The sequence below is a fragment of the Sceloporus occidentalis genome, unplaced genomic scaffold (assembly GCF_023333645.1).
Source record: "Sceloporus occidentalis isolate IW3139 unplaced genomic scaffold, rSceOcc1.0.p SCAF_1, whole genome shotgun sequence".
NCBI classification, from domain to species: domain Eukaryota; kingdom Metazoa; phylum Chordata; class Lepidosauria; order Squamata; family Phrynosomatidae; genus Sceloporus; species Sceloporus occidentalis.
Genome location: NW_028316981.1, coordinates 147551891 through 147575418, shown reverse-complemented (window position 1 = coordinate 147575418; position 23528 = coordinate 147551891). Strand labels below are relative to the sequence as shown.

The window sequence follows — 23528 nt, the reverse complement described above, 5'->3', positions numbered from 1 at the left end:
TGTTAATAGTGGACAATTATGAAACTTTATTATTATAAAACTTTATTTATAAAGCGCTGTAGGTTTACACAGCACCATACATAAAAACAGAATAAAACCAAACAAAAAAAACAGACCTGCCAGTGGCGTACATTCTAGAAAACGGAATATAATACAAAATTGATACACAATATCATTTACCAAAAATATACAAACAACATATTTTTTTTAATTCTGCCTCTCCCAACAGGATCGAGGCAGCTTACAACAACAAAACACAACAATACAAAGTTAAACCTATTATCCCTCCCTCCAAAACAACAAGATGATCATCCTCACATAACAGTATTAAAATATTAAAAATTTTATATAGGTATGGACTGTATTAATTTTATGAATTTGTCTTGTTCATTAATTGATGTAATTTTAGATAACTTGTGCTTGTTGTAATGCTGATTTTATGTGTTGTACTCCCGCCTCGATCCATGGGGAGAGGCGGGAAGTAGATATAAAGATTTTATTATTATTATTTGTAAAATATCGTCTATAAATTATTTTAAAAAGTTATTTTAATCAACAGATTAAAATAATTTAACAATTTAGAAGCGATATTTGAATCCTGTTATGTGAGGATTATAATGTAGTTGTTTTGCAGGGGGGGATAATGGGTTATTTTAATCAACAGGTTAAAATAAACATCAAATAACAATCAATTTGGTTCTTCAGGTTTGTTTTATTTTTTGGACTTCAGCTCCCAGAATTCCTGAGTATTGACCAAGGTGGCAGAGGCTTCTGGGAGTTGAAGTCCATAAAAAGGCTAGAGAGCAGTGTCAAAGTGGGTGACTACTGAAGCCTGAGGCGAGGCCTGCCTACTTGCCTAGCCTCGAAGGCGCAGAGGCGCTCTGAGGGGAGAACTACTCGAAGGAGGCCTGAGGCGGGAGGACTAGGCCCGACGCGGACTGTGGGCCTAACGCTGCTTAGGCCGCGCCCAGATGCGGGGAAGCAGAGACGGCCCTTTGGGAACAAACAGAGGGGTGACTGACTACTTTATCGGCCCTGAGGAGGGAGATTGTTTGAGGGAAACACGCCCGGGCTTTGGAGCCCGGCACTCCCCGCTCAGCAATGCATGCTGGGAGTTGTAGTCCAAAGAAGCGGCCTACCACCAGAGCCTTGGGTGGCGCCGCCTCAGAGGCGCTCAGGCGCCATTTTAGGGCTGGGAAGAAAGAGGGGGGCGTGAGGGGTTTGTTGTGAGGGATTTGTCGTCCAAACTTCCTCTTGTGTTGTTGTTGTTGTTGTTGTGTCCGACTTATAGCGACCCTAAGGAGAAGCTGTAATGCATTGTGGGTTGTTGTTTTTGTTTTTTGCATGCTTGTCAGAGCTGCTTGACTCAGGGAGGCACATCATCAACAAACGTACCATCCTTGGGAATCTGTACACATATCAAGCAACCCTACACATAAAAATAAAACATTAAAATAAATAGACACATATATGGTGAACACCAAATCCCATACCATAGTCTAACATATTGTCAAATATTGGGAAGGGGGAGTGAAGAGGAAGAAAAAATTATTATTATTATTAGTATTATTATTGAGCTTTATATAGTGCTGTAAATTTACACAGTAATATACATACAATCAATTAAAACATAAAATCTGCCTGTGGCATACATTCTACGAAAATAAGGAAATAAAATACATATTAAATAATAATAATAATAATAATAATAGAATTTATTTATATCTTGCCTCTCCAAGCGTATCAAAGTGGCTAACAATAATAAAACAACATTAAAATACAGTAAAATTACTTGCTGTAATTTTCAAAGTTAACACAGCTCACAAACCCAGTCGAAATGGAAACCACAAAAATTTCTTCTGAAGAAACTTGCCAAGAAAACTTTATGATAGGCTCACCTTAGGGTCTCCAATAACTTGAAGGCACACAACAACAACAACAACACAATGAGGAAGAGGCAGAATGAAGCTTTCTGTTTCAGATGCCTAAAACTATGTATACCTTGACATTGAGAATGGTAGGTTTGTTGATGTACCTCAAGCAGCATTGTGCCAACCATTGTTTAAAAGCCTCCTTCTAAATATATCCAAGCCAGTGTATTTTAAGAGAACTTATGGTTATGAATATTTATATTTGTACAAAGGGCCCTTGATATCTTATGGGGTTTGGTTCAAGGACTCCCTGTGGATATCAAAATTCATGGGTGCTCACGTCCCATTAAATGTGATAGAAGAATTCAAAGATATAGCTGTGTTAGTTTGTAGAATCAGTATGTAGAGAGATCTTGTAGCATCTTTGAGACTAACTGAAAGAAAGAAGTCTACAAAAGCTCATGCTGCCAACTTCTTTCTTTCAATTAGTCTCAAAAGTGCTACAAGATCTCTACAGTACACACTAAATATAATGGAGTAATGAAATAGTGTTCCTTATATAAAATGGCAAAATCAAGGTTTGCTATTTGGAATTTATTTATTTTTATTATTATTTACAGGTGTCAGATGCTGGAATCCGTAGGCAAAAAATCCGTGGATATGGAGGGCCAACAGTACCTTATAATAATAACAACAATTTTACTACTATAGGTAAACCCGTTTAAAAAAAAAAATACAGATAGCTTTGATTAGTATATAGACTGATCGATTATCTTAAAATTGGCTTGATCTAGACTAGAGTTGTGTTTCCAGAAGAAGCCATTCCTCTCTATTCCCTTGTGCTCGAGAGTCGTAGTGGAGTGGGTGAGGGACCTTTTGGAAAAGAATGTGGGAGATGGATCTGTAGCCAGAAAGTATAAGTCAGTGATGGTGAACCTTTTAGAGACCAAGTGCCCAAACTGCAACCCAAAACCCACTTATTTATTGCAAAGTGCCACATCCCTCTGGCTTTCTAGTAATGAACTCTGGCAAACCCTGTGCTGGGGCAACAGTGTGCGTGCCTACAGAGAGGGCTCTGAGTTTGCCACCACTGGTATAAGTGGTCTATACTAGGGGACCATTATTGCTGTCCTTTCAGCCCTCAACCTTTTAATGACACATTTTAAAAATGTAAGTCCTAACTGAATTAGGATAACTGTACCTTCCCTATGCAAAAGAAAATACTGAACTGACTGTTCTAGCAAATAGTTACTAATACTTTCTTCCCATCCTCTTCCTGTCTTACATTTTCTAGAACTGTTAAATATTGTTGACTTTTAAGTTTTTCTCCTATAGTCCTCATTTACCAAAAAACCCTATTGCGGCAGCTGATGAAACATCTGAGAATTGCTATAACACAAACTCATCAGTTTACTCTGCATACAAAGTAATAAAATGCTCTCTAATCATCTGCTACTGAAATAATCTTTTGCATCATTAGGAGCCCTGGTGGCACAGTGGTGAAATGCCTGTACTGTCACTCAAAACCATAAGGTTGTGAGTTCAAGACCAGCAAAAAAAAAATAATAATAAATTTTTTTTAGCTTTGTTGGCGGTAGAAACCTCAAATAGTAAAGCCCCAGTCCATTAGCTGCCTCTATAGAATTCACTTGTTGCGGCTAAAGTGCAGTATCTTCACATTCAGAAAATGTGTCTGGGGTTGCAAAGTACAATAACATCCAAAATGCATAAAACATTGATACCTTTTTTGGGGCCAACCAAAATGCACAAACTACAGTACATGTTGCAAGCTTTAGAAGAAAGTGTGGCCTACCTGCATGGATAACCCTCCATACCATCTTAACTCAGAACAACAACAACATCTTGACAAGATGCAAGCCTGTGACTAACATTGTCATTTTTTTTATCCTGCATGATTTTAAACACCTTTGCCTAATGAAGAAACCAGTGGAGCTTTGAAAGCTTGCAACCTATGTTTTGTGCATTTTGGTTGGTCCAATAAAGGTATCACCATCTTGTGGATTTTGGATGTTATTGTACTTTGCTTTGTGGCCAGCATGGTTGCCCCTGGATAATTAAATGTTGTAATTGTACCCTTTCTCAAGTGCATGAAAGCAAAGGCATCATTATAAATGTTTTTATTTTTGAGATTTATTAAATGTTACTTAACACTTTCACTGTTCCTTCAGAACATTCATGTAACATTTAGGATGTTTGTTTCAGGCAATTAAGAAGTTTTGGAACACATTCTGCAGCTGGAAAACTGTGTCCCTTAAGGAGAATTCTGACAAGTAGTTCCAGAGTCCAAGGACCAACAAGGCACACAAGGTGAATTTAGGCTTCTCATTGATGAGGAACATCCCCCACCCCATCACATGGCAAAGTGATTTTGAAAAAGGGGGAACTTCAAAACCATTTTGGTGTAGGGCATGTTGTGTTTCTTTGCTGTTCAAAAGTAGCTTTTTGGGCCTTTCCATTGCCTGGAATGTATAACTTTGACATAGAAAACAAAAGAAAGCTACCTTAAAATCAAATTGTGGATAGTTATATGAGCACATATCACTGAGTGATAAACTAGAACAGTGTGCATTGTAAGCACTTGATAAGATATTTATTTTTCCTTGAATACAGCTTAAGAAGGAGCCAACACAGTGTAGTGGTTTGAGAGTTGGGCTAGGATTCTGGGCAACTCCCTGTTTAGCCGTGGAAGCACACAGGATAATCTTGGGGAAGTCACATTCTGTCACCTTTAAAGGAAGGCAGTGGCAATCCTCTGAATAAATCTTGCCAAGAAAACCCCATGATAAGGTTGCCAGAAATTGGAGTTGACTTGCACATAACAATAACATGAACTCAGAGCTATGCTAGGGAAAACCTTTTGGTGTAAAGCTGATGGTTGTACAAGAAGAGTTCTGCCAGTGTATCTTGCTGTGAATAGTAGGAAATAATTTCAGTAGCCATCACCTATACTTTAGCCTATTTGAAAGAGAAAAGTTAAAACTGAGATGAAACTGTCCATATAACAGAAGAGCCCTGGTAGCACCATGATTAAATGCCTCAACTGTAGCCACTCACTCATAAACCACAAGGTTGTGAGTTCATTACCAGCCAGGGCTCAGGATTGACTTAGCCTTGCATCTTTCTGAGGTTGCTAAAATGAATACCCAGCTTGTTAGGGGCAGTTAGCTTACACATTGTAAACCTCTTAAGGAGTGCTTAAGTGTACTCAAAAGCAGTATAGAAATGCATTTGCTATTGCTATAATACATAGAACTAGTGATGATACAGCTCTCAGTAACACTTTCCCATGCTGCTTTTGTCCAAAAGCAGAAGCAGATTGTGAAATGGCAATCGGGCATGGAAAAAGGAAAGGAATGAGGAAGCTGAATGTTGCATGTGTAGGGCAAGATACTTGCTGAACAAGCAGCAAACTGCAGGAGATAGTTGGTTTGTTACTAATCATTTTATAAAAGGAATAATAGCTTGTGAGGTGGTGTGATAGAAGAAGAGGAACTTCAGAATAAAAGCATGTGGGCGTAAGATTCAGATTTCCTAAACCATCTTGTTCTTGCTTTCTCATTATTAGATGAAAGTAATTAAGCATTCTGAGGAGGTGTTGAAAATGGCCCTGATCTCTGAGGACGTGAAGCTTGTGAAACTTTATGAGAAGTTTGAACCAAAAGAGAAACTTTTGTTAAATCAAGCATTTCAACCAGACAGTGTTCTCTTTAAGCCCATTACACTACTTTCTGAGTCAGATTGGATCTCCTCACATCCACAACCTACCCAGGATTTTGCACAGTTTTACCACGACCCTCACAGAAACATACCATCTCCTCAGAAAAATCGGATTTATATCCAGCCTATTGGTAATGTCAACTTGATCTATTAAAGAAATTGTTATGAAAATCCATGACAGATGAAGTATCCAAGCTGAGTTATCCAAGTTTTTAATAAACCATTAAATATATACAGCTAATAATTTTCAGGATTTCCGTGGCTTGTTTGTCCAAAGACTCTTTTTCTGTCACAAAACTCCTATGCTTTGTGGAAAAAGCTCTGGAACATTTTCTAGGGGAAGCCTGTTCCAACCAGGCACTCTTTGGACATGTTGGAACAGAACTGTCATAATTTCCAGCCATCATAGCCAAGGGGAGGGTAGAGTTCTGGTCCAATGGATCTGGAGGACACCTGGCAACAGAAGGCTGTTCAGGGCATTCTCTTGCTATCACCTTATGTAAATGGAAAGTAAAATGTACCACAACATGGCCCCTAAGCACTGCACAGCAGGGGAAGATTGGTAGTAATGGAAATACTTTGATCTTTTCTCTGATGTGCTTTGTGAATCCCAGTGTTCCTTGGAAACAGCTTGAATATTATCAGTGAGAGCTCTGCCAGCTCATTCCTGGTTGAATAATTCATTATCTGTGAACTAAATATCTGAAGTCCTGAGGCTGCTTTTTTTATGATGTTTTGCTGATAGGAATATTTTCATTGGATTTGGTAGAACCATTCCTGTGATAAATAAGAAGGTGCAGAGGTATTTGTGAGATCAATAGCTTCAGTGACTTCCCTCAGCTTTTATTCACCATGCCTAAAATCGTGGCCATAGCTAAACCTAAGTTTTCCATATTCAAAGTCACTGCTGTGGCAGGGCGAATTACTGTTATTTCAACATGACTTGTACAGAGGTGGATTAGTGCTAATGATAGTGAATATTAACAAAGAGCCACCTTGAGTCCCTACACTAGGAAGAAGGTGGGATATAAATAAATAAATAATCTATATAAATAAAAATATAAATGTTCGTTTGTTCAAAATCTTAAATCTCTAAAAGTTCTTCACCGATTGATTTGAAATTTTGACACAACATTCCATTTGAATACATGCATGTTTTTATATACATACACCTACTATCATATAGATGTCACACCTATGACAGGTAAAAATATGTTTTTTTTTGGAAAAACAGCACCATCCATTGGATGTAACAGCAACACACACTATACTAAATATTTGATTGGCATCTGCAATCACCATCAACAAAGCTCAGGGCCAATCTTTAGAATTGTGCGGCTTAGATCTAGACGCGGATTGCTTATCACATGGACAATTATATGTTGTGTGTTCTAGAGTCGGCAAACCAGACAATCTCTATATCTCTATATCTGTACATACAATGAGACATATATATATATATATATATATATATATATATATACCCACAAGCATTTTGAGATTAAATATTTCAAAAACATGCGCTTTCTCTTTTCTTTCTTTTCCATTTAACCAGACTGAGCCACAGCAACGCGTGGCCAGGTAGAGCTAATAATAATAATAATAATAATAATAATAACAACAACAACTTTATTACAGCCATTTGGCCAGCACAATTACAAAATTCCAATTTAAAACATAACTTAGTTTTATATCATAGGTTCATGTACAGGCAGATTGGAGAGTATAAACAAATGATAGTTTATAAAAAGTGAGGATAAAAAGTAAGGATAGGACTGCACAAACAACAACAACAACAACAATAATAATACTGTAATAACAATGCATAGCTTGATTCTATCCTGCTGTTAGGACAAGGGTGAAGCATAGTCTTTGGCCAGAATAATCCCATGAGGCATTTCAGCCTGGTCTGAGGAAGCCTCCCACATCTGGAATGGGGGCTTGGCAGCTTGCTTTTCCCTACCACAGCGTGCAGAAGATCAGAAGAATGCCAATTTTGTAGAAATTTAAACTTAGCCCTATGTTTGTTTAGTCAGAAGTAAGTCCTGCTGAATTTAATGGGATTTACACTCAGTCAAGTTTGTATAAGATTAAAATATAGGATGTATCAACATTTTTCTGGATCATGACTAGGGGGTTCAAATTGATGTTCTTTAACTCATTATTAGATGGTCTTTGGCAAGCCATTGTCTCCTAACCTCGGTTCCCAGTTTTTGAAATGGAACTAATTGTAGCTACCTCAGTATGTTGTTCTAAAGCTAAATAAGATATAGGTTGCAAAATAAATTCTATATTTTAAATAACTTATGAAGTTACAACCTAATGTTCTTCTCTCTTGAATTTCTGTTTTTAGGCTCTTTTGGAGATTCCAGAGTTAGCACTGACATCTACATGAAGTGGCTGAAGGACTACTGTGAAGCCTTTTACTATGGCCTGACTGTAAAAATCCTAGAGCCAGTGCCAGTTTCACACACGAGTTGTGCGTTTCGAGTCAATGAATATACTCACAATCTGCAGATTCACACAGGTATGAGGAATAAATAGCACATACTGTAGTTAAACTTGCACATCTTTGTGACTTGGGTCAGTGTGCCTGCATAGAAATCTTAGCTGTGTTAATGTAGAATAAGAGAACTATAGAACTGGAAGATGGGGCATCTAGTCCAACCCCAAGGCAGGGGACAGTATTGTTGACAGTCATGTAGAATTATAGACTTGAAAGAGACCACAAGGACCATCCAGTCCAACTCCATGCAGGAAATCACAATCAAAGCATCCCTGACAGATGGCCATCCAGCCTCTGTTTATGGATCTCCAAAGAAGGAGACTCCACCACTCTCCGATGGAGTGTGTTCCACTGTCAAACAGTTCTTACTGTCATGATGTTCCTCCTAATGTTGAGATGGAATCTCTGTTCCTGGAGCTTTCATCCATTGTTCCATGTTCTAGTCTCTGGAGCAGCAGAAAACAAAATTGCTCCATCCTCAATGTGACATCCCTTCAAATACTTAAGGAGGGCTATCATATCACCCCTTAACCGTCTCTTCTCCAGACTAAACATACCCAGCTCCCTAAGCCTTTCCTCATATGGCATGGTTTCCAGGCCCTTCACCATTTTGATCACCCTCCTCTGGACATGCTCCGATTTATCAGCATCCTTTTTGAATTGTAGGGCCCAGAACCGGACACAGTATTCTAGGTGAGGCCTGACTAAGGCAGAATAGATTGGCACTATTACTTCCCTTGATCTAGACACTATACTTCTATTGATGCAGCCTACAATCTCATTGGCCTTTTTAGCTGCCACATCACACTGTTGACTCATGTTCAACTTGTGGTCTACTAGGACTCCTAGATCCTTTTCACATGTAGTTTCATTCAGCCAGGTGTCATCCATCCTATCTATGCGTTTTCCTGACTGAAGTTCAGTACCTTACATTTCTCTGTGTTGAAATTCATTTTGTTAGCTTTGGCCCAGCTCTTTAATCTATTAAGGTCATTTTGAATTTTGATCCTGTTCTTTGGGATATTAGCTATTCCTTCTAATTTGGTGTGCAAATTTGATGAGCATGCTCCCTATTCTTTCATCTAAGTCATTGATAAAGATGTTAAATAGCACTGTGCCCAGAACAGAACCCTTTGGCACCCTGCTAGTCACTTTTCTCCAAGATGAAGAGAACCCATTGCTGAGCACCCTTTGGATTCAGCCAGTCAACCAATTACAAATCCATTTAACAGTTGCCTTGTCTAACCCACATTTTACCAGCTTGTTTGCAAGAATGTCATGGGGAACCTTGTCAAAGGCCTTACTGAAATCAAGATATACTATATCCACAGCATTCCCTTCATCTAACAAGCTGGTAATTTTATCAAAGAAAGAGATCAGATTTGTCCGGCATGACTTGTTTCTCTGAAACCCATGTTGATTTTTTGTGATTATGGCATTGCCTTCTAGATGTTCACAGACTCTCTGTTTAATGATCTGTTCTAGAATCTTTCCTGGTATTGATGTCAGACTAACTGGACGATAATTGTTGGGATCCTCTTTTTTTCCCTTTTTGAAGATGGGGACAACTCTTACCCTCCTCCAGTCTGCTGAATCTTGAATGGCAGCTATTAGCAGAAGGCAAATAAAAATATAAATAAATCTATATAAAAATTATTGTTTTCATAATAAGAACAATAACAATAGTAATATTTTAAAAATGCTACTACTTTTATATTAGTTTAATTATTTTGAACTTTTGGAACGGAAACCTGTTGCACATCTTCTGAGTATCCAGACAGGGATTGTAATTGTGGCTGACTTAGCAATATTGGCAAAGAACTCGGTGGGGTGGGGGTGAGGGGAGGTAGCTAGAGAATGAGAGAGAGAGAGAGAGGAGGAAACTTGTTTGTTAGAGTATTTGTCCATCTAGCCAAATATTTCAGCTGAGATCTTTTCTATTGCATGCTATCTGACCCTTTACTGGAGATGCCAAAGATTAGACCAGGGAACTGCTGTATATGTTCTACCATTGAACTATTGCCTCTCCTAATGAACACCTATGCTGCCAGTTCAGAATAGTGCTTGTATGTGCTGCCTTCATGTGTGATTTCATGATCTTCTGTTGATTCTAACCATCTTGGTCAGACCCTGGATTCATCTCTCTCTTCCCTAAATCTTGGGGACTCTGCTGATTCAGCAATGTCTCTATTTAACTCCACTCTTTCCTCGACTCTTGACCACTTTGCCCCTGTCTCTTTACGCACTTCTTCCTCTAAGACTAGGCCTCAGCCCAGGCTTACTCCCATCATTAAGTTTCTCCAGTCCTGCTCTAGAGCGGCTGAACATCTTTGGAGAAAGTCCAAACAGTGGGCTGACTTTATCCATTTCAAGTTTGTTCTTTCTTCCTTCTCACGCGCCCTGTCTATAGCAAAACAGAATTATTACAAATCATTGATCTCTGCCAATGAGAGGCGCCCGCAGCGTTTGTTCTCCACCTTCAAATCTTTGCTTAAACCTCCCTCTCCTCCTGTCTCTTCTTCATTCTCTCCTAATGACTTTGCTAATTATTTCGTCTCTAAGATTACCCACATTCGCTCTGAGATAGTCCCTCCTGATTCCTCTTCTGCTTATAATCTTCTTTCGCCCTCCCCTAACAAATTTTCTGTGTTTCCTCCTGCTTCTTTGGATGAACTCGCTACACTTCTGAACTCTTCCAAACCTGCAACTTGTTCTCTTGACCCAATTCCTACTCGTCTTCTAATCTCTATAGCTCCTTCTTTTCTCCCCTCGCTTCTTCATATCTTCAATCTCTCTCTCTCTACAGGCTCCTTCCCTTCGGACTTCAAACATGCTCTCATTTCCCCAATTCTGAAAAAACCTTCTCTTGACCCCTCCTCTTTGTCTAGCTATCGTCTGATTTCTCTTCTTCCCGTTCTTTCTAAGGTTTTGGAACGGGTTGTTTATTCTCGCTGTCTTGAGTTTCTTGAAGCCAACTCCATCCTCGATCCCTTTCAGTCTGGGTTCCGCCCAAGGCATTCTACTGAGACAGCTCTCATTAAGATTTCGAATGACCTTTTACAGGCCAAGGCTAATGGCCTTTACTCTGTTCTCATCCTTCTTGATTTGTCTGCAGCCTTTGACCGTTGATCACTGTCTTCTAGTGGATATACTTTCTGACCTTGGGTTCTCAGACTCTGTTCTCGATTGGTTTCGATCTTATTTGTCTGGCAGATCTTTTGCAGTGGTTGCAGGAGGTCAGACTTCATCTCCTGTTCCCTTATCTGTTGGAGTTCCCCTGGGCTCTGTTCTGGGTCCCCTTCTGTTTTCTCTCTACACTCTGTCCTTAGGTAAACTCATTCGTTCTTTTGGTTTTTCCCACCATCAGTATGCCGATGACACCCAGTTGTATCTTTCCACCCCTGACCTTTCTCCAAGGCTTGAACAGCAAGTTTCATCATGTCTCACAGCTGTCTCGCAGTGGATGCGCCATCGGCGTTTGAGGCTCAACATGTCCAAGACGGAGCTTCTTGTCTTTCCTCCTAAGCCCACCCTTCAACACTCTTTTTCTGTCTCTGTGGACAACATTTCTATTCAACCAGTCCAGCAAGCCCGCAGTCTTGGTTTTATCTTTGATTCTTCCATCTGCCTTGGTCCAGGCCTCAGAGGGATAGAAGAACCACTGGACCTCATCCCCTTTCCCTCCACCATTCCCTTCTCCTTTTGTTTCGTGTCTTTTAGATTGTAAGCCTGAGGGCAGGGAACTGATTAAAAATAATATTGTAAGCCGCCCTGAGAGCCATTAGGGCTGAAGGGCAGGATATAAATACCTAAATAAATAAATGTATCCCTCAGATCCAGACCACAGCCAAGGCTTGTAGATTATTTTTATACAATATTGCCAAAATCCGACCATATCTCTCCGCCTCGACTGCCAAGATCCTGGTCCATGCCCTAGTGGTCTCACGACTCGATTACTGCAACATCCTCCTGGCTGGGCTTCCTCTCTCTCACCTCCGTCCTTTAATTTCTGTCTAGCATTCAGCTGCACGCATTATCACTTCCACCCACCGCTCTGACCACATCTTTCCTGTGTTGGCATCCCTTCACTGGCTCCCACTCCCTTTCCGCATACAGTATAAGCTGCTGCTGTCAACGTTTAAAGCCCTCCATGGGCTGGGTTCTCCCTACTTATCAGACCTTATTTCCCCTCACCTTCCCACTAGGGCCCTCCGTTCTGGTAGTCAAGGTCTGCTGTCCCAGTCCAGGATTTCCTTTGCCCCATCTCAGATTCGCCCCTTTTCACTTGCTGCCCCTCACTCCTGGAACCTTCTACCCCTGCGAGCAAGAGCCATCACTTCCTTAACCAGCTTCAAAACGGAGCTGAAGACCATCCTGTTCAGAGAAGCATTCCCAGGCATTGCATAATTGTCACTTGGTATTTGATGTTCTTGTGTTGTCTGTCTTATTGAATCATTTCCTGTATTGCTATGTATTTTATATGTATTATCTTACTAGACAAGCCCCTTCCCCACCACCACTCCCTTCTCCTTCTGTGTCGTGTCTTTTTAGATTGTAAGCCTGAGGGCAGGGAACCGTCCAATTAAAAAGATTGTATGTACAGCGCTGTGTAAATTTACAGCGCTTTATAAATAAAGGTTGCCCTTCTTTTGTGATTAAGCTGTATATATGTGTGGGTTTTTTTGTTTTTGTTTTTAAATCCAGGACACCTTCTGAACTATCTAAAGAAAAAAAAGGCAAATGATGCTTTCTGCATTGTGGGAGTAACCATGATAGATCTTTACCCAAAAGACTCCTGGAACTTTGTCTTTGGACAAGCCTCCTTGACTGAAGGTGTGTATATATAATACTTTATTAAGTCATCATGTATGGCTCTAGTTGTTATTTTATTGTTGTCTTGAAATATTAAGGCTAAATACATGTTTTTTTAAAAAAGTAGTCACACAGTAGCAGCATCCTTTTTTTCCCCTTCCCTTCATATTCAGGGAAAATGGGAGCTACAAGTTTCCAGCAGAAGCTTGCTATGCATAACACCAATTGACTGCTGATTGGTACATTCACTTTCCATACCTGCACCCCTCCCACCCCAATTTTGTAGCCCTGATGTTCAGGTAGTTAACTTACAAAGACAAAACAAAGCATTTTTTGATTATTTTTATTGGGTAAAAAAATACAAGGAATAAAAGAGAAATAACACAAATAAAACTACCAGCGACAAAGTGTGCAAAACAAATTACAAACTACAAAAACTATAACTAGCAAAGTAGAATAGAAAAAGATGACTTTCAACCCCCTGTTCTGCTGGTACAGTTCATTATAAATTCCACTCTGCTTTATCCTCCCTGTTATTTTAGTCTGTAACCCCACTTCGATCCACCGGGAGAGGCAGGGAAACATAAATAAAATTTATTATTATTATTACTATTTATACTTCATCTATATATTTAACTCATATTAATTGATATAACCAAAAATCATCAAATCACTTTTGTTATTTTACAGGAAGTCAATTAGCATTTTTCAATTTTTCCATAATCTTGCTAAAAAAAATTTTTCTTTAAACAAAATAGACAAGTTCTCATATACTTGTTTATGTCGAGGGCAGGTTTTGGGGCCAAAATGCTATGACCCAACAATATGAATATGACCTACTCAGTATGACCTCATGAAGTGCCCCAAATGGTGAGTACACAGCATTGTTCTGGCTGTCCATGTTGCTGCTGAACGCTGCTCAGGTCCAAAAAAAGAAGGGGAGGAGGGAGACCAACTATTCTCAGATTTGGACAAGGGAGGAGTAATGGTGCTTCAACACCTTGCCACACAAAGAAGAATTTCTCGCCTCAGCCTTTTGTCACTGCCTTCATGCTGGGTCTCTATTCCAGCACTGACCTGCATATAAATTAACCCTGATTTTTTGAGTTATTTTTTGTCTAACCATTTTCAGTTTATACACAAGTATATCTAATTCTTTCAGTTTATATAGCCACTTTTAAGACTTTTTTCCATTTCTGTACATATAGTATCCTCACAGTTATGACCTTATATAATCAAACACTATTAATATTTTTCTTACTCAATACTTAATAACACTAGCAATCTTGAACACCCCCCTTCATTTTAAAAAGATCAAACATTATTAATACTTTTTTACCATAATTAACATTAGTAGTATTTTATCATTTTGCCCCATTATTCCGACACACTGTCCACCTTTACTATAGTTGTCCCTCCGGATTTGCGGGGATTAGGGGAACAGTATCCCTGCGAGTATGGGAAATTCGGGAATAAGGTAAGCCCCTCTCACTTCCCCTCTGATGCCTGGGACAGCTGTCTGAGGCATGAGAGGGGCCAGAGGGAGCTTGCTCAGCACTTCCCCCGCCCTCCCCTGCCTTTAACCGGCTCTGGGAATCCAGTTAAGTGACAGGAGAGCGGGGGGGGGGGGGAAGCAGCGGAGGTGTGCGCCTGCCTCTCTTCATCCCCTGTCCTCCTGTCCCTTCCTACAGCTGGCTAAAGGGACAAGAGGGCAGGAGGAAGGGGAGAGGTAGGCACACACCTGCTTCTCCTCATCCCCCTGCACTCCTGTTCCTGCCCTCTTGTCCCATTCGCGAATAATCAAAACCATGAATCTGAAGTACGCGAATCTGAAGGGACAATTGTATATGCAAATACATTTTTTATACAGTGACTATCTATCTATCTATCTATCTATCTATCTATCTATCTATCTATCTATCTATCATCTCCAGACTTTAATATCTAGTAATAAGACTATACCTTACATTTTCTCCAAGACTAATTAAAACCAACCCATTACAACTATCTCTTAAGTTTCAACTTCACTTGTGGTTTTTTGGGGACAGTAAAAATTGAACCTTTAAAGCCTATGAAGAGAATATTCTGAAGAGGTACAACTTCCCATAAACACCAACACTCATAACTTTGGGTGTTCTATCACTTTATGCATCTTCGTCATAGAGAATGTACCCTCATTCATTCATTCATTCAAAGTCATCATGTCATCCCCATTGCAAAGGTCCTTCCTTTTAATTAATTCATCCAGAATGACTCTCTTCTCAAAATTAAGTCCCATGTTTTCCCATATCCTTCCCCTCTAGCATTTTGCGTCTCTCAGATCACTGATAGAGATTATACATCTCTTTTCTCATTATCCTCTTTCTTTCTGATTATCGGTAGGTTCTACAGAATATTTCATCTGCAAATTTTCATTTCTTCTCCTTGAATCCAATTCTTTTATTAATCTGTGTTTCCGTTATTCTTATCTTGTATAGATGTCCTGCCACATTGCTTAAGAAACTGGATTCCCCCCCCCCACCAAAACTGTCTCCTCCCACCCAGCATTTTTTCAAGTGACCACTATGTGGCAGCAGAGGTAGTCTGATTTCATTGAGTTCTTAAAATTCCAGTTAGTTTAGTTTACTAACACCATTATCTTGCACTCTTCGAACAGCTGTCACATGAAGTAAATTTTATTTCATTTATTTATTTAACATTAATTAAGTTTAGATTCCTCTTCCAATTTTTTTAAAGTCCAAATATAGTTCTTTAATAAGATGCATTTTAACTTTTTGATTTTAAAGATATCTCTCCCCCCCCCGCACCCCACCCAGCATGCCCAATCTTGTTTATAAAATCAGGGGACCTATTGGGCTTCTTTTTTCACCCTTCAGTTAAGATAGTTTCTTTAACTTTGTTTAAATTCCAGTAAAACAAAAAAAATTAAAAGAAGGGGTCTGGGTGATCTTAGAGTTTGTTTAAAAGACAGCTTGACTTTTGGCAGCTGGGCACATGGTTCACTCAACTCACACTCACGACAGTTGCCTCTACTGGCAATCTCTCTACAGGGAGCAGGGTTGAAAAAGGGGGTCAGATATGGCAAATCTCTCATTTCCTTCCCAGTCATGAAGAAAATTTCCACAGCATGGTTTTCCCCTGCTTGTAGTTACTGCCGAAGTCATCTCTGAGAGTTACACCAGTGTCAGACACGTCCAATCACCATCTTTTCCCCACTGGAAATGTTTAAAAAACATTTTTTGAAGATGGGGATAACATTTGCTCTCCTCCAGTCTGTGATTTTTCCACATCTGCGGGGTCTTCTGTCCATAAGGCCCACAAATGTGGAGGGACAAGTGTATATTTAAGATTATGAGATTTGCCACAGGTGACTCTAGCAAGCAGAAGTAGAAGTCTGGAACAGCAGGTGCCCCACTTCAGTGTGAAGATATCACTAGACTAATATTCACAGCATGTTGAGAAGGGCATCTTCCATACAGTAGAGTGGCATATACCAGTCTGAATTGATTATTTACTACCATAGGATGCCATAAGTCTTTGTACAGGTGTAACGTCTTGATTTTATGGATTGTCGCCTTGCCTCCTCAGCCTTTGTGTGACAGAGGCTGCCTGTTCACATGTAAATCATTGGCTGGTAATATAACCATATTGTGGTTCTTTCTGTGCTGTGGAGAGGCTTTTAAGAGAGCTATGTAGGCATGAATCTATGACATATCAACCCTTGCAGGTTGGCGGAGATTTCTGCACAGGTCAAAATTGTTTGTAGCTGTCCTTGATGGATGGAGCTTTTCTTCTGTTACCCAAGGATGCCAGTGCATTTCAGATGGTACATTTTCTGCATAAATGTGCTGGGTAGTGTTGGCAAAATAAATCAATTTGTAATACCATTCTGATGTGTTCTGCTTATTCAGTTAGTTAGGCCTCTATACAAATACTTAACTGAATAAGCAGAACACATAAGAATGGTATTACAAATTAATTTATTTTGCCAACACCACCCAGCACATTTATGCAGAAATATTTATTATGAAGTCGGCTTTGTATTCATTAACCACAAGGGGACAGCAGTCTTACAGTGAAGTCCAGAAACTGCATTTTGCAGTGAGGCAGTCTGGATCTCTTGGTGGTAAAAATACAGAAGATTGAATAATTCATTGTTCTAATTTGGGGTGTTTGATCAGAAGTTCAGCAATGAGTGGCTTTGGGGAAAGCACTATCATTTTCAATTACCTCACAGTATGTGTCTGTTCATCATGAAGAGGCATGACTTATTAGAAAAGACAGTGACACTGGGGAAAGTAGAGGAAAGTAGAAAGAGAGGAAGACCACATGCCAGATGGATAGACTCCATCGGGGAGACACCAGGACTGAGCCTGCAGATCCTGAGCAGACAGGTAGAGGATAGGGGGTCTTAAGGATGTTTCATTCATAGGATTGCCATTAGTCAAAAGCAGATAACAACAAACAACAAATGTTTTTGTTACTGCACTGAGCTTCTTAGAGCAAGAACATGATTAAATCGTAAAAAATAATATGTTAAAAATATGCTATCCATCAACTAGCTTGAGAGGTTTGAGTCTGTGACCTCTCTGACACAGGTTGGGCATAAGATGGGACCTGGATCTGATAAGCAGTGCTCTGAACTTGGTAAGCCAAACCTTTTGACACTAATTCTATTTTTCTACTCTCCGAATATTTAATAGATGATACATGTATATTAATTAGTAATAACCAATTTACTCTAGTAAAATCATAGCACAGGGATTTTATCACCAGCATGTGAATAATTAGGCTACTTAAAATATATTTACTTGATTAACATTTTTGAACAAGAACACTTTGTAGATGTGCAATAAACTATGCATATTATAAGCATTTAATTTGAAGATGGAGTTTTATTGGTACATTTCTACTGATCCTGACTGACTCTACAGCCTCACTGATAGGGTTGGAGAGAAAGATTTTAGCGCCTGTAATGGTATACAGTCTCCATGGATTTCTTAGAGTCATTATATAACTTACATTGGTTCTGTGATTCCTTTCATGTTACCCTGGTTGCACCTCTCCTCCATTCAGTGTTGTGCTAGGCTCCACTATATACTTTCAGTTCTCACAGTAAAGTGGAATATTTTGGAAAAGACTGTTGTGAGGATGCAACTGGCCCCAGGGGGTGTAGGGAGCACTTGGGACTTTTCCTGTCCTTATGGAGTTCACTTGTCCAGGTTAGATTGTTCTCAGTCGGACTGATCTCAGCTGGGGCCTAAGAAAAGTGACATTCAGTTTGTTACCAGTGAAGAGAAGAAATCTCGCATTCTGTCTTTCTAGAATGACTCAGTAGTAAATTCACCTGTTTATATATTTATTTGCATGTGCTACTGACTTGTCAATACAGAAATTTCCCTTGGTGAAATTCTAATTTTATTTCATTTATATTTCATTTTTGTTTTATTAAGGAATGGGTATCTTCAGCTTTGCTAGGTATGACAGTAACTTTTATGGTGCAAACTACAAAGGCAAGCTGAAGACTACAAAAAAAACTCTTCCAGGAGACTATTCTATATTTGATGGTTATTATACTCCTGAGATCACAAGTAAACTGCTACTGAGATCCTGCAAAGTGAGTGCATTTGGTTCCATGGATTTTAAAATGCCAAAATCATTTATTTAATTTTTGTACTTAAAAGCACATTTCCTCTAATCCTGTGCATATCAGATTTAGCTCTTTTAAAGTTAACCAATGTATGGAACCATAAGCGCTGCGGCTTTATGGTGCTCCTTCTGGATGCAGCGCTAGTGGAGCACCGCGATGCCACGCACCGTGTAGAGCAGCTTGTGGCATCACGCCATGGCATCACACCGTGTGTCATGTGGACAATATGCCCTGACTCCGCCCCCAAGCCGGCCTTTGAGGCTGGTCTGCACAGGGCCTTAATGGGAAAGTTCTGCATTTTTTCTCTTGCATTTGAGAAGTTCAGGCTGATTGCATGTTTGAAGCTCTCACAATTTGCTTTCCTTTTGTTGCATGTTACCTGATGGGGTGAACCACCAGATTTACATCTCAGTTATTTTTCTGTATTTTAAAATAATTTCATTGAAGCCAGTAGAATTAATTATTTGGCATAATTGGGATGCAGTGTCGCTGAAGCTTTGATTATGCAAATTTTGAGGAAAATTTTTGGTTTTGGCTTCAGGGGTTACAAAAAGCTTTGGGAAATCAGAATTCAGTTTTCCCCCACCCACAATTAGATGCGTATTGTTTCTATATTCCTATTTGGAAAAAAATGAACTGCATTTGTGCTAAACCAAAAAACAGGTATTATTGTGCTGTATAGAATGCTGAAAGATTTTTTTTTTAAAGACCATATCTGATTAGTATCTAAACAATTAAAGAGAGGAAATGTGGGAAGAATGCTTTTTTCCTAAAGAATAGCAATCCAGGTTTGTTACAGAATGTAGGCCTTCTGTTTGTTTTAGATTCTGTGGCAAAGAATTTTAATTCCAAATTTTAACTACAGCATTTGTTCCCTTTTCTCTTCCCACAAAAGCATGTATCTTGACTTGAAAAGGGGTAACAGTATAATGCCACTGGGGCTGCATTTACACTGCAGAATTAATGCAGTTTGACATCACTTTAACTGCTACAGCTTATATAGTTCTGAGGTATTTAGCCTTCACTCTGAGAGAGCCCTTGTGCCACAACAAACTATGAATCATAGGATTCCATAGGATGGAACCATGGCAGATAAAACTGTGGCAAACTGCATTAATTCTGCAGTGTGACAGCAGCCTGGGATAGTCAGTCCTTAGATGAGATGCAGTTTCCGTATATTTGTTGATTTGACCATATCTGTGTTTCAGACACTGACTCATGAGATTGGGCACATCTTTGGGCTCCATCACTGCCAGTGGCTGGAGTGTGTTATGCAGGGGTCCAATCATCTGGAGGAATCAGACCGACGGCCATTAGATCTTTGTCCTATTTGTCTGCGCAAGCTGCAAGTTGCTCTTGGCTTCAACATTATGGAAAGATACAAGGTATAAAAAGGTTTTTCTGCAGCGAGGGAGATGACCAGGCAGGCCCAGCTCCATAAGGGCTAGCCTGGAAAAAGAGACTCCTCCCTCCATAACTGTCATCTTCTGGCCTGTGAGGGAGATGACCAGGCAGGCCCAGCTCCATCAGGGCTAGCCTGGAAGAAGAGACTCCTCCCTCCATAACTGTCATCTTCTGGCCTATGAGGGAGTTCACCAGGCAGGCCCAGCTCCATCAGGGCTAGCCTGAAGAAGAAGAGCCCTCCCTCCAGTCCATCTGCCTTAGTCCAGGCCTCAGAGGGAGAGAAGAATGCTGGACCTGATCCCCTCCCCCCCACCACCATTCCCTTCTCCTTTTGTGTCGTGTCTTTTTAGATTGTGAGCCTGAGGACAGGGAACCATCTATTATCCCCTCTGTTGTAAGCTGCCCAGATACCCAGTGATTGGGCGGCATATAAATAAATCCTATTATTATTATTATTATTATTATTATTATTATTACTATTGTTCAAATCATCATACGACTAATGCTGGTAGAGGGCTGACATACAGCAGGGTTTTGAGGCAGAATTCCAGGGCCGAACTCACCAGTCTGGATAGTAAAGCTTCCAAATGCAAAAAGGCTGGTATAAGCAGATGCAGTAATTCTAGGTCAGGGGTAGGCAACCTGCGGCCCGCGGGCCGGATGCGGCCCGGCGAGGCCTTGGGAACGGCCCCAGCCCGGTCCTGCCGCTGATTGCCGCCGGGGCCTTTGGCCTCTCGCGTGCAGGGGCAATTGTCTATAGAAGCCTCAGAAACATGCATTTATATTAAAAAAAATTTAAAAATCAGCAAATTTTTTCATGTGTCCTCCACTTTTTTAAAAAAAGTGTCCACCATTTGAAAATTTTGTCCTACATTTGTCCCGGTTTATTTATTTATTTAATTTTTTTAAAAATTATTTACTTATTTATTTTTTGCCTTCAGCCCCCCAGTTGTCTGAGGGACAGCAACCCGGCCCCTGGCTCAAAAAAGTTGCCTACCCCTGTTCTAGGTGTTGTAATTGAGTGACACCTGGAAGACTGCATGACTCCCACAGATAGTTAGAACAATAAGCGAAAAAACATTTAAAAGGAAAATAAATTATTCTTACAATATCTTGTGAAAGTATTCATACCCCATTTGACTTGCTGCATTTTTTCATGTTACAACTTGAAAGAAATGAATTTAACTGGCATTGTTGCCACTTGGTGTGCATAAAATACTCAACACTGTAGAGGTGTGAAATATTTTGTTGGGCCACAAAAATTAAGTAAAGGTAAATAAACTGGCATTTGTTGATTGCAGAGGTATTCACCCCATTACTTGGTAGAAGCCTTTTTGACAGCAATTGCAGCTGCAAGTTTTTGGGGGTAAGTGTACCAGCTCTGTGCATCTGGATCCTGCAGTTTTTGCCCATTTTTCTTTGCAAAATGGCTCCAACTCGGTTAGTTTGGATGGGGACCACTGGTGAACATCAACTGTCCTTTCTGGAAATTGTACTGTGGGAATATGTTCCTGTTGGTTCTGCTGACTTATCAGCGGCTTTTGATATCATTGACTATGGTATCCTTCTGGGCCTCCTGGCTTGGATCACTCTTATCCAGTAGTTCCAGTCTATTTTGAACTCAGAAGATGGTACCAGGGACTCCAGTTAGATGCCCTGGCCATTGGTCTGTGGAATCCTTCTGGGTTCTGTTTTGTCTCCCATGCTGTTTAATATCTGCATGAAACCGCTGAGAGAAATCATCTGGAGTTCAGCAGTGTTGTGTTACCAATATGCAGATGGCATCCAATTCCATCTCTCCTTCCATCTGATCCCAAGGAATCTGTCTTGATACTGAAGCAATATTTGTTGTCAATAATGGACTGGATGAGAGCAAGCAAATTGAAACTTAATCCAGATGAGACAGAGGTGCTTCTTGAAAGACCAGGGAATAGGGACTCTGCCTGTGCTGGAGTGCTTACTGACTGTAAACCACTTAGAGAGTGCTGAGTTCACTGATAAGCGGTATAGAAATGTACATGCTATTGCTATTACTATTAGTTACTTATGTGATTTCTGGAGATAGAGAATTCCACCAGAGCTTCTTTAGGTATGTCACAGCAAATGTATGAATACTTAAGCAACTAACAAGTGTCCATTTGTGTTTACTTAGTTTTTGTGCCCCACTAAAAGTATTTTGCATCTTGAGTATCTTGTGTATATCAAATGGTAACAATTTCGATTCCAGTGTGTAACACAACAAAATGCTGAAAAGTCAAAATGGGGTGGAATACCTTTAAAAGTCGCTGCATAACAGAATATCACTCCAGCACTAGAGCTCCTGCACCTTTAATTTAAAAGTAAATAAGTATCCCTTCCTTGTCTGATGTCATACCCCTACATCAGTGATTCCCAAAGTAGATGGCACTAGAGTTGTCACCCAAGAGGAAAGGGAGTGGTAGCCCCCAAAAGTTTGGGGACATTGCCCTAGATCATTGCACATTACTCTGTAGAAATGCCAGACCACAACTGCTAGATTATGGACATATGTACATAGATATATCATATACTGTATTTTACAAATACAGTTCCTGATTGTGAATGACTTAAGAGCCTGTTTTATTTTTAACATTCTCCTCTTTATGAGGGATAAATCTACAGATGCGTCATACATAACACAAGAAAACATGCTTTTGTATTGGTTTCAGCCATTTTAGTACAGTAAAGGTGCTATAGTTTGTTTTGCTGCTTTTCCTTATCCACTCCTTATCATGAAGAAATAAAGGAGCAAAGAAACTGGAGCCTCTGGAAGAACCCATGTCTTGATATATGCACAAAAAAAGCCATTGTTGATACGGAATCATGGCTTTATGCCAGACCAATTGATTTATGTTGTCTGTTTTATATCCTTCATGCCTATTTAAATAAGGCTTCTAAACAGTGTTTGTATTTCTCTAGGCACTGAAGAGATGGATAGAGGAAGAAGTTCATGAAACAGAAGAAGGAATCAGTAATAGTCCTATATCAGGTTTGCAGAAACCAGTGGAAGCATTTAAAGAAAGCTGTGACTGGATTGTCAAATGCCTAGATATTCTGGAGAAGTAAAATCCTTTGGTATGTAGACTGAAAGAGGATACTTTTATTTGTTGTGCTTTAAATACTGCTAAAACATAATTATTAAAATACTAGGGCCTGTTACAGACTGCCAAAATAAAGCTGCTTCGAGTATCTTTGGAGGTATGCTATTTAAATGATGTATGGGTCCTAAGAGTCCGGAGGTCGCGCCAAAGCCACACTCTATTCCTAAGCACTGGAATGCAGCTTTGGTGCAGCTTCCGGATTCTTTGGATGCATGCATCATGTAAACAGCATACCTCCAAAGAGACCCGAAGCAGCTTTCTTTTGGCAGTCTGTAACAGGCCCAAGTTTCAAATGAAACATCTTATACTAAAATTTAACCTGTTGGTTTTGTGAGTAGGGATTCCTGTTAGCTATATCCTCTTTCAGAATACCAGATTCAGCTCATAAAACATGATAGGCTATTCAAGATAGGATGGCAGTCTTACCG

At 39.8% G+C, this 23528-nt stretch overlaps 1 protein-coding gene across 5 annotated transcripts; it reads left to right on the top strand.

Moving 5' to 3' along the window:
• Positions 1 to 284: 284 nt before the first annotated feature.
• AMZ2 (archaelysin family metallopeptidase 2) lies at positions 285 to 23188 on the top strand. Of its 5 annotated transcripts, none has more exons than XM_089540664.1 (9): positions 285 to 352; positions 2492 to 2582; positions 4095 to 4199; positions 5458 to 5740; positions 7963 to 8136; positions 12820 to 12948; positions 18381 to 18544; positions 19786 to 19962; positions 22919 to 23188. In XM_089540664.1, the coding sequence occupies exons 4-9, from the start codon at positions 5458 to 5460 to the stop codon at positions 23063 to 23065; spliced, it is 1074 nt and encodes a 357-aa protein (XP_089396790.1). In that variant the 5' UTR covers positions 285 to 352; positions 2492 to 2582; positions 4095 to 4199; the 3' UTR covers positions 23066 to 23188. The 5 variants fall into 5 exon arrangements, with proteins under 5 accessions (XP_089396790.1, XP_089396805.1, XP_089396773.1 ...); XM_089540647.1 differs by lacking the exon at positions 285 to 352 and adding an exon at positions 637 to 1013; XM_089540656.1 differs by lacking the exon at positions 285 to 352 and adding an exon at positions 1197 to 2017.
• The last annotated feature ends 340 nt before the right edge of the window (positions 23189 to 23528 follow it).